The following is an 11,190-nucleotide window of genomic DNA, read 5'->3' on the forward strand; positions in this document are numbered from 1 at the left end:
TTAATAAATCACAAACATCAAACAAGAACATTATGATGAATTAATAAAAGAAAGGATAGATATTACCGAATAATGTCGGCAGAATAACACTTGTATTTCGTCATAATATCCATAGCGTTACAAGCTTGAAAGCTTCTATTACTAACTACATACTAATCTCCTATTGATCACTAGAGAGCGACAATAGAGAGATAATTATATTTCCTAATCTCTGTACTTTTCTCTCTCTAGAATCTAGAGAGAGAAAGTAGAGAGAGAACTAATCTCCTATAGATCACTAGAGAGCGACTATAGAGAGATATTTAGAGAGAGAAGTGAAGAATGGTATGTGTTGAAATGAGAAATGAAGCCCTCCTTTTATAAGCAAAGCTTGAGGGCAAAATTGTAATTTTTGGCCAAAAAACGCATGGCAAGGGGTACTGGCAAGGGGTACTGGCAGGGGGTTTTTTCTGAAAAACGCCTGGCAGGCCGTTTGGCAAGGGGTACTGGCACGCCGTTTTTTCTGAAAAACGCCTGGCTACTGGCAAGGGGTACTGGAAAGGGGCACTGACAAGCCATTTGCAAGCCAGGCAGGCCGTTTGGCAAGGGGTACTGGCAGGCCGTTTTTTCAGGATCGAACTTGATTTCTGGTCTTTCACCGTTTTCCCTCTAGAATCTTCGTTTTAGCTCCGTTTTTGACGATTCTTGCACCCACGCATTCGTAATTGAATATCCTGCAACATGAGATTAAGTAATTAAACTTTTTTAAAAATTATAAAATAAGTTATTTAAACGCGAGTTAATCGTCTTAGCCGGTTTTGCTCGTTTTTTCTCGTTTCTCATCCGTTTTTAGTGATTCTTGAAACATAGCCTTTGTAATGACTAAATCTACCAACTTAGCCAACAAAGTGATTATTTTGGCGATAAAGTTTAGAACTTTATGGTTTTAGGGCTCAATATCGGGGGTAAAAACGTGACTTTTTGGCCGATATCACATCGGTTAAAAGATTACTACACACTAACGGGCAGTGTACCCGATCGTGCAATAGTATAAAGTTGGTAAATCCGAAATCAATTCAAGGACAGTTTAAAGTGATAATTAAGATTGCAACTACTGGAAATAAACTAAGTTAATCTATTAAAATTGAAAGTACGAGATAATAGTTTTTGTGGCTATTTAACGATTGCCAAATCAAGATTTGAATTGAAAATAAAGAAAATAATTTTAGATTTTAAATTTATAAAAATTAAAAGAACAAGGAAGCAATAAAGATAGTTTTGATATCAAATGGAATGAAAATGCTCGTCTAGACCTTTTACCCTAGGAATTGGATGTTTTTATACTTTAGCCCGATTTAAGACTCAATACATGCAAATTACTCAGTCGACCCGCCAAGAGTTCTCTTTAGCAAGTACTCAAACTCTAATTACTAGATGTAGGGTTCCCTGGCACCTAAGACCTTTTTGTTTGTGACTAATTAATTAACTAGATCAAAGATTTGAATAACAATTGCCTTTGCGTTCGCTCTACCCAATTCACCCATATATCGTCTAACCGTTTAAACTTAATTTACCCCCTTGGTCCGGTTTAGCAAATAATCAATTAAGACAAATTAATTGTAAACTAGTGTATTAAATCAACAAGAGTTCTCTTTATCAAACAAATACACTAATCAATCAAGTTCATAAAGTTAAACATCAATAAGAATCGATCTTTTATTCAAACTATTGAAATAAACATGCAATAGGTTCATAAATCATAAATCATAACATCCAAATCCTCGGTTATTAATCTAGACAGGCATTATATGTGACGCCCCGTACAAAACCATCATGTACGAATCGTCAACAACAGGTCCATTACACGGTACAATACTACATGCTGTTTTAAAACAAGTTTTGCATTCAAAAAGGGTAACGTTTTACAAAAGATAACATGACACAAAGGTCGTTACAAGCTATTATTCAAATAACTTAAGTGGTGAATGCAAGATAAAAGTTCCATGATTGAGACATCTCTAAGTAATGCAACGGAAGTCTAACACATCGAGTCTGATACAGCAAGTCTATAACACTAAGACAGCAAGTCTAACAGCGGAAGCAACAACGTCTAAGCACCTGAGAAATACACGCTTAAAAGTCAACACGAATGTTGGTGAACTATAGTTTGTATTCAGTAATGTAATGTAGACTACGAGATTTCGTATTCAAAACAGTATGAAAAGTATATGCTTATCCGTGGGCACCCGGTAACTAACTTAACGTAATAGTAATACCCCCTAAAAGTACACTTGGCGAGTGCGTATGTCCTCGAAGTATTAAACACCTGTTAAATGCTAGCGCGACTAGCCGAGTGGGGATGTCAAACTCTATGGATCCATATCTAATATTCGCGTTCACCGGTTCAAAAACCAATGATTAAATGTTACCGTGCTAAGGGGAATCTTTGTGCCGTTATATCACTCACACATATGTAAAGTTTAAGTACTCGTGTCTAGTATGTAAAACATAAAAAGCGCATGTATTCTCAGTCCCAAAAATAGTAAAGTAAAAAGGGAAGCTATAACTCACAATGAATAAGCAGTAAAAGTCGATACGAAAAGTATGCAGGTAGTAAGTCGGTCCGAAAGGTCGTCAACCTAAGTCAAAGGTTACTAAGTCAGTATTTTGTCCCAAAAGGTTTAAAAGTACGTAAGTAAAGTCCTAGACATCATCATCGTCATCATCATTCGTAAAAGATAAAGTAAGTTCTCAACAAGGATAGAGATCGAAACAAAAGGCTGACTTCGGACAGCTGCTACGACCTCTACAAAAAGACGTGTGGTCAGTGGCCAAGGCTTCGTATGTGAGTCCTCTAACCGATGTCCAATTTTTAGAACCTAACTCGTCTTCATTTGACCGTGGCGACGGTTTAAGTGCGAGTAGGTCAGAATTTTCAGCACGTCGTTACAAAGGCGTAGTGACTTTCGGAAGGCTATAAATCCTAAACCGTAAATCGGATTTAGGTGAGGCCTAAACGAAAACTCATCTACTCGAAACGAACTATCTGAAAATCAATTTTCCAGAAGTCCAGAAGTCTGATCAGACCCCAAAAAATAGCAAACAAGTGCTCCGGTGGGTTTCTTGGTGCCCATCACGGTTCTCATCCTTGATGCGTGTAAGCTTCAAGTGTACAACTCTTTGATGTTTTAGCATCAATTTAACCAAGTTTCAACCATCAATACACAACTAAGAGTAAAATCTATTCATTCTACTAGTTTTGAACATCAAGATTGCCTCTTTATTGCATAAATCCAATAAAGCTTCAACCTTTGTCCTTTTTACACAAGTTTATACATCTTCATCATATGTGATGATGAAGACTTGATCTTTATCATCACAACAAACACAAAAAGGTTCCAAGTAAGTGAGATCTACAATAATAACTTAGATCTCGAGTATTAAGAAAACCCTAAGCTAGAAAGCTTGGATCTTTACAAGATTAATGAGACCATAAGCTAGAAAGCTAAGATCTAATGAAAGTAATGAGACCATAAGCTAAAAAGCTAAGATCTTGAACAAAATAATGAAACCCTAAGCTAGAAAGCTTGGATCTTTAATGTTCTTGAAGATCCTTAAAGCAAAAGACTAGATCTTCAAGTTACATGAAGATCATAAACACAAGTTTTGATCTTTATAACAAAATAAAGAAATCATAAGCTAGATCTAACAAGTAAATGAAGATTCAAAGCTAGAAAGGTTGAATCTTTCATGTTCTTGAAGGATTCAAACCAAAGTTTGAATCTACAAGATATAACAAGATCAAAAAGCTAAAAAGCTAGATCTCCACATGATGATGATGATGTCGACTACAAGAAGAAGAGAAGAAGAAGAAGAATAAAACTTGAAACTTACAATTTTTAGAGTGAGAAAGACTAGAGAGAGAATAAGAGAGTAAGTGTGTGAAATGTGAATGAGATCAAGTGTGAAATGTGAGGAATTAGCATGGTATTTATAGGAGGTATAGGGTGGTAAGGGTGGTGGTGGCTGTGGGTTATGGGGGGGACAAGGGGGAAAAACTTTTGCTTTTTGGTTAATGGTTGTCTAAAGTTGGTGCTTATATTGGGATCCATGCAACAATTGTGATTATGGTTAACAAAAATGCTAGTATGTTCCTCTAATAAATGGGCATTTGTCTTACATTAATATGGGTCATAAACTTATTAAAATTGGGCTAATTAAATAGTCCATTAGCTAGAGTAGGGTGGGCTTGAGTCCAACAAGGTAGAAAGTCCAATAAGACTAACTAGTGAGCATAAATAAATTACTAAGCGTAATTAAGCAACCAAAAGCCCAAGTAATTGTTATTAGAAAATAACAATTAGTATTTCGTAGTCGTAATATTCCAATTACAACCAAAGTTAAACGTGTACCAAAACATATAGCTCGTTCTCAACGTCAAGTGACACTAACGGTCGTAAAAGCATTCGAGGATCAAGTTAAGTAACTAAGTACTTAATGACATGTTGTAAGGTATAAACGAAGATAATTAATCATGAAATAAGATCCCATAATATAATATAGCTCAGTACGCACAAATACGCAGTTTCGCAGAAAGTAACAAGCACAAAAGCAAGTCAAAAAAGTCGGGTCGTTACATTATAAGTTTAGCCAACAATCATGGCTGAAAACAAAATCAAAAATAAACAAATAGGAGAATTCATTATGATAATAAAGAATTAAACCTAGTGAAAATAGTGATCTTTAACGATGAACGAATCGACAAGTGTTTTCGGAATGATTGGATTGATTGGGTGATGTTGGGAATCCCCAAAAATCACCTAAAATTGCCTTGGAGCTGCAGCAATTCGTCCAGGAAAAAGTGTGTAAAAGTTAGGGTTTAAATTCCCTATTTATAGCCTAAAAAACCGACACAGTATCGACCCGCGCCGCGGCTTAAGCCTTTCCAAAATTCCAACTTTCATCAAAAAGCTTGACCTTCAATTTCTGTTATAACCCGCGCCGCGGCTTAACTCGTGCACAGACTTCTTCTTTAATCTTCACCATAAAATGCCCAAAACCAACTCGCTGCATCATATTAAGGTACCGACGATAGAATAACATAAAGTATACCTCCAAATGATCTAAGAATCGTACAAATAATCTCCGCGCCGCGGCTTAACTCGTGCACAGACTTCTTCTTTAATCTTCACCATAAAATGCCCAAAACCAACTCGCTGCATCATATTAAGGTACCAGCGATAGAATAACATAAAGTATACCTCAAAATGATCTAAGAATTGTACAAATAATCTTCTCGACTCTCGAATCCCAAATCCCTCAAATGTCTTCCAAAATACTCCAATTCGTATCCAAACGGACCTAATAATGATCGATATTGCGAGAGAAATCATAGATGAAATGCGCAATATCACCGACTTCATACCGAGTTTGCCATCAAAGATCTAGGTCAACTCAGTTATTTTCTTGGACTCGAAGTCCTTTATACTGACTCGGGATTAGTCTTAAGTCAATCGAAATATGTGCATGACATTTTAACACGGGCACAACTTCTTGACTCAAAACCCTCGGCTACTCCTCTAGCCACTGCAGAAAATTTAATCTCGCAAGGTCCACTATTCGAGAATCCCACTTTATATCGTTCCCTTGTTGGTGCATTACAGTATCTCACTATCACCCGACCAGACATTTCCTATGCCGTAAACCAGGTTAGCCAATTTCTCCATGCCCCAACTGTTGATCATTATCAAGCAGTCAAGCGTATCATTCGGTATGTGAAGGGCACTGTGACCTTTGGCCTTACTTTCAGTCACTCACCTGCTCCCAATTTACTTGGCTATTCCGATGCGGATTGGGCTCGGTGTATTGAAACTCGTCGGTCTACTTATGGGTACTCCATATTTCTTGGCGGGAATCTCGTCTCTTGGAGTGCAAAGAAACAACCTACCGTTGCGAGGTTAAGCTGTGAGTCTGAGTATCGTGCTTTAGCAAACACTGCAGCTGAGATTGTTTGGATTACTCACCTACTTCACGAGCTGCATGTTTTGCCTCCGGATCAACCTACTATCTTGTGTGATAACAAAAGTGCACTGTTCTTAAGTCAAAACCCGGTCTCGCATAAATGGTCGAAACATATTGACATTGATTATCATTTTGTTCGTGAACTCGTCTCTTCCGGTCAACTCATCACCAAGTTTGTTCCTACCACTCTTCAGCTCGCGGACATTTTCACAAAGAGTCTTCCCAGACCACTGTTTGAAGTTTATCAGGTCAAGCTGCGTTTAGGACCTCCTCCAATTCGCTTGAGGGGGGTATTGACGATAAACATAAATCTAATAGTTAGTTTATGATCACATCTTGTATTACTAAAAGATAGGATAGTTTGTTGTGTATTTTGTATCTATCATTATCATGTATTGTTCATATATATAGTGATTAATATTAATCCACCAAAGGCGTGGAGATTTATTCCTTATAAGAAATGCCCCTGATTGGTCTACGTGTCCAATCCCTTTCACAAACTTTACCCTCACGTTTTTTGTTTTTTGTTTTTTTTTCCCCCCTTTTTTCTTTTTTTTTTCCTGGAAAGAAAAAGAGGGTAGCGGGTAGCGTGTATTTACTTATATGAGGTACCATAAACCACTTACTTCCACCCCATACCTTCCATACCCCTTTTTCCACACATCATTGCTTTTTGTGTCTCCCATCCCTCTTTCACCCTCGCTGCTTCCAACCTAATAAACTTAGGGTTTCCAATCGTTCGTTTCTTGCCATTGATGTACACAGTTGGTGTTTGAATGATATAGTACGCTTTCATCTAGTATCTACTGAAGAATCACATTTCAGATACCAATTATGATAAGATAAACTATCAATAATAAATTAGACAGGATCATCGTTAGAGTAGTGTTAATTGAGTAAAAAAAGATTGTCAACCACAAAGTTATAGTCTCACAACAAAATGAATAAATGGGCGTTGCGATTGCCTCTTACCAAAGTAAAACTTGCAAGGTGTGTTCACTACCGAGAAACATAAGGCATGTAAACACAACAAATTTTTTTCAACAATACTTTGGATTAATAGATTACAAATTAAAATCGAAGATGTATCAATAGTAACACGAGTAATGAAAATGCAAAAAGATAACTAATAAGTGAAGCGGAATGAATGTTGCATGCAATAGAGAGTGTATGTAACTGGATCATAGTTGTAAAAAAAATCCCAGATTATTCAGATTTAGAAGCAGGCTGGCCCGACATCCTAAAATCGGCCAACGCACCAAAATCAGTCAAAATTTGGATTTTGTTAATCAAAGTCAGGTCAAAATTATTCAAAGTCAAAGTTGGTCAACTTTTAACCCGTTTTAATATTTTTTGTAATATTTAATGATAATTTATTGGGCCCTACGCGTGCATTCCTTGGACCTGCTATCATATTTGGATATGTTTGATGGGCCTGCGTAATATTACTATGCTGGATTCATTTGAGTTAGGGCTGGATTCATTATATACTATAATAGTTCACTATCGATGCCCTAAAAACTAGTAGCAACTAAAAACTCAGCCGCCGCTAATTCTAGTGGTATTGTTTGGAACTATGAAGAATTGGTGAGAAAAATTAGAAGAGGTACGTTTACTACGTGATCTTGTCAACATTTTTTTTTTATTTTTATGTTAGGGTTAATTTGAATTTGAATGATGTATGAATGCCGTTAAGTTACTAGTTAATCACCTAATTAATTATATTTTTTTTTTATTATTATTATTGTTAGGGTTAGGGTTAGGGTTAGGGTTATAAACTATTTGTGTTATCTGAGTTTAGTTGAGCTGTTTGAAACTATGACTTCATCCAAGAATTCGAGTTTAGCTGCGATTGACAAGGCTATGGTGATGAATTACCTTCCTGATGATGTTCTGCGCAACAGCATATTCATTAGGTTACCTGCAGAACAAGTAGCTCAAATGAGATCCCTTTCCAAAACCTGGAATCTTGTTTTATCTGACTCCTCTTTTATTAAATCTCATCTTCATCATTCAATCCACAACAACAAATACGACCACAATCAGACTGATATTATCGCCTTCTACTTTGGATTCCGTGATGGCGATGTAGGTACGTATTTCACACTAAACGCCTCTCAATCCCCCATCTATCAGGAACACTGCAATTATATAAAACTCCGACTGCCTGGATTCAATTATGCTATTGGTTCTGTTAACGGCTTAATATGCTTTTGGAATGACAATAATTCCGTTCACTTATGGAACCCTTCTCTCTCTGCGTTAACGACTCTGTCTGATAGTAATAATATGCCAAGTTATTGCAAAAGTCGCAATTATCGTTCTGATTTCAGATTTGGGTATGATCCCAAAACTGACGATTACAAGGTTGTGAACGTTATATACTATTATAAGACGACACCACAACAAGTGATTGAGGAATGGCTTCCCGTAAAAGTATATAGTGTTAGGAAGGGTTGTTGGGAATCGGTTACTGGTAAGTTTCCATCCCACATTACAAGTATCAATGGAAAGGATGTTCTTGGAGATGGTTATAATGGTTGTGTTCATTGGCTTTGCAATGTAAATGATCCCAACAACAAGAATATCAAAGAAACAATAGTCGCATTTGACTTGAGTCTTGAAACTTTCACTGAGATTTTACTTCCACCAGATTTTGTGAAGTGTACACGTCAGCGGACTAATGTTTTGGGGGTTTTGTTTCAAAAGCTTTGTGTGATGTCATGCATTGATGGGGGTGATTATGAGGTGTGGGTAATGGAAGAGTATGGGGTGGCTACTTCATGGGTCAAACGTGTATTTCCACGCTTGTTTAATCTTCCTATCGATGCAGTTGGATTCTCGTTACGTGGCGACCTCCTAATTTGTTGTCGTGATCATCAGTTAGGTTTGTATGATCCAAACACTGACAAAATTAAGTTACTCAATTCGCGTATGTTTGATAAGATGATAGGTTATAGCGCTTTTGTTGACTACGTTGACAGTGTCGTTTGGCCGGTAGCACCTGCAGGTAAGTGTGTCAGCAAGCAGATTGAAAGATTGAAAATCGAAAACGAGTAATAGTTGGAAGGTGAAATCAGAGCAAGTTTAACCTTTATTTATATGATATATTTTCTACTTTCTACTTGGTTCAAACAAGAATTCATGGTTAACTGATTTTCTGGTTTGATTATCTTTTGTTCTAATTATATATGTATGTTGTAATGAACTACTTAGTTAAAAACGAGTAATAGTAGGAAGGTGAATTATCAGTAGTATCAGAGGAAGTTAAATCTTTATCTTTATTTTTATGATATGTTATGTACTTTCTACTTTGTTCAAACAGGAATTCATGGTTATTTAATTTTCTGGTTTGATTATTTTATGTTCAATGATATATGTATGTTTGTTGATGTTGATATTCTGGTTTAAATGATGTTACTATATATAATGAACTACTAAGTTGATAGTGATGCGGTGAATGCCCATAGTTGCTCGGGTGCTTAGTTTTTGTATATGATCGAACACTCCTGTTGTTGGTCATTATTTGACTTGTATTTCAACCTCTTTATGGAGTTGTGATTCACATTGTATGGTATGAGTTTTAATATTCATTTTGGGTTTATTTTGACACCTTCTCTTTTAAGGTAACCATAAGATATAAGACTGAGCATTTAGTATATATATGACATTATGAAAAATATGCTATTTTATATTCAGTTGTTGCAATTAGACAAGCAAGTGAATATGACATGTGTACCAAACGGACGGCCAGTTCATATACACTTGAAAACACTAATAATGACATCACTGAGCTGCAAAAGTTGTGCTTAGAACTCCTTAGCTAAAATTATCAGCAATCAAGTGAATTGACACTACCCAAGTTGTCAATTTGTTCAAAAGTGAGTTTTTTTATTTATTTATTATTTTTTTTACATTTTTATGACTTTGTTTGGCCAGCTCCATGAAGCACGCAATCCAAACACCCCAACGTATATCAAATTAGGTAGAAATTGTAAACTTAAGTTGCATAACCGATGCGGCGAGTCATTAAGCTATGTATTGGTCAAGTATGTGTAAGATCGCATAGCCCAAACACAATGTCCTGCAATATAAGCCCAAGAGTCCATCCTTTTCTAAAACCAATTGGTATCAGAGGGACTTGCCCTTAGACTTATATACATACATTTGTTTTTGTCTCCCTCCTATGTGGGATAGGTTTGCACCCCAACAATCCTCCCCTCAAACCGAAGACCACATCACCGAGCCTCCCCTTCAACGATACTCCCGCCATCTTATATCACCGGTCTCTCCTCCCCTCAAACCGAAGACCACATCACCGAGCCTCCCCTTCAACGATACTCCCGCCATCTTATATCACCGGTCTCTTTTCTTTCACTTTTCTTTCACTACTGGGACACGCCTCTTATACCGCCGATCTCTTTCTTGTCTCTTTTCTTTCACTTTTCTTTCACTACTGGGACACGCCTCTTATACCGCCGATCTCTTTCTTTCACTTTTCTTTCACCATCGGGACACGCCGCACTTCCACGCCTTGGGAAGGAAGACTTTCGATATAAGGCACCATGGTGTTGAAATAATAATAAAATTGGTTGTTGGTGGATGTAGTTGGTGAAATAAGTGGATGGTTGTTGGTGAGTTGTAGGTAAGACTTTTCATTACCTAACTTGCCTAACTCTCACCAAATCCTAATTCTTACTACTATAAATAGAGCCATAAGCAAGCATTCAAATCATCCCAAAACACATTCTTCTTCTTATATTCTAAGAGTGTAATAGAGAGTTTGAGTTTAGTCTCCTAATTGCAAGAGATATAAGCATTAGTAATTATCCTTGTAATTAGAGAGAAGTTGTAATTCCTATTATTATTATTAGTGAAACGTTTCTTTCCTTGCCCGTGGTTTTTACCCTATTGGGGTTTTCCACGTTAAATCTCGGTGTTCCTTTATTATCGTTTTCATATTATTACTAGTGGTTTGCTATAATTCGGTGTCACTTTTCTCAACAAGTGGTATCAAGAGCTAAGGTCTAATATCTAGTGTGTATTAATCTACTTATCGTATGCTCTGTGGTTGCCACGAGAGTGGATCGTCCACATCAGAAAATAAGTAAGATTATTTTCACTCGGTAAAAGTCCTTGGGTGTTATTTCAAGAAAAATAGTATTGTCGAAAAGAAGATTGTAATTATAG

At 36.7% G+C, this 11,190-nt stretch overlaps 2 protein-coding genes across 2 annotated transcripts; both read left to right on the plus strand.

Moving 5' to 3' along the window:
* Positions 1 to 5,346: 5,346 nt before the first annotated feature.
* Positions 5,347 to 6,329, plus strand: LOC139854005 (uncharacterized mitochondrial protein AtMg00810-like). Its single transcript, XM_071843338.1, has 2 exons — positions 5,347 to 5,407; positions 5,482 to 6,329. Exons 1-2 carry the CDS (start codon positions 5,347 to 5,349, stop codon positions 6,327 to 6,329), a joined length of 909 nt encoding a protein of 302 aa, XP_071699439.1.
* A 1,173-nt stretch (positions 6,330 to 7,502) lies between these two features.
* Positions 7,503 to 9,114, plus strand: LOC139853204 (F-box/kelch-repeat protein At3g06240-like). Its single transcript, XM_071842584.1, has 2 exons — positions 7,503 to 7,606; positions 7,758 to 9,114. The coding sequence occupies exon 2, from the start codon at positions 7,819 to 7,821 to the stop codon at positions 9,058 to 9,060; it is 1,242 nt and encodes a 413-aa protein (XP_071698685.1). The 5' UTR covers positions 7,503 to 7,606; positions 7,758 to 7,818; the 3' UTR covers positions 9,061 to 9,114.
* Positions 9,115 to 11,190: the final 2,076 nt, after the last annotated feature.

Source organism: Rutidosis leptorrhynchoides, chromosome 6 (genome assembly GCF_046630445.1).
Source record: "Rutidosis leptorrhynchoides isolate AG116_Rl617_1_P2 chromosome 6, CSIRO_AGI_Rlap_v1, whole genome shotgun sequence".
Lineage (NCBI taxonomy): Eukaryota > Viridiplantae > Streptophyta > Magnoliopsida > Asterales > Asteraceae > Rutidosis > Rutidosis leptorrhynchoides.

Bases quoted from the DNA above. Each gene is read 5' to 3' on its own strand.
- LOC139854005 (XM_071843338.1), top strand. From the start codon at position 5,347: ATGATCGATATTGCGAGAGAAATCATAGATGAAATGCGCAATATCACC. The intron at 5,408-5,481 runs GTTTGCCATCAA...ACTCGGGATTAG, and splicing joins TATCACCGACTTCATACCGA to TCTTAAGTCAATCGAAATAT.
- LOC139853204 (XM_071842584.1), top strand. From the start codon at position 7,819: ATGACTTCATCCAAGAATTCGAGTTTAGCTGCGATTGACAAGGCTATG.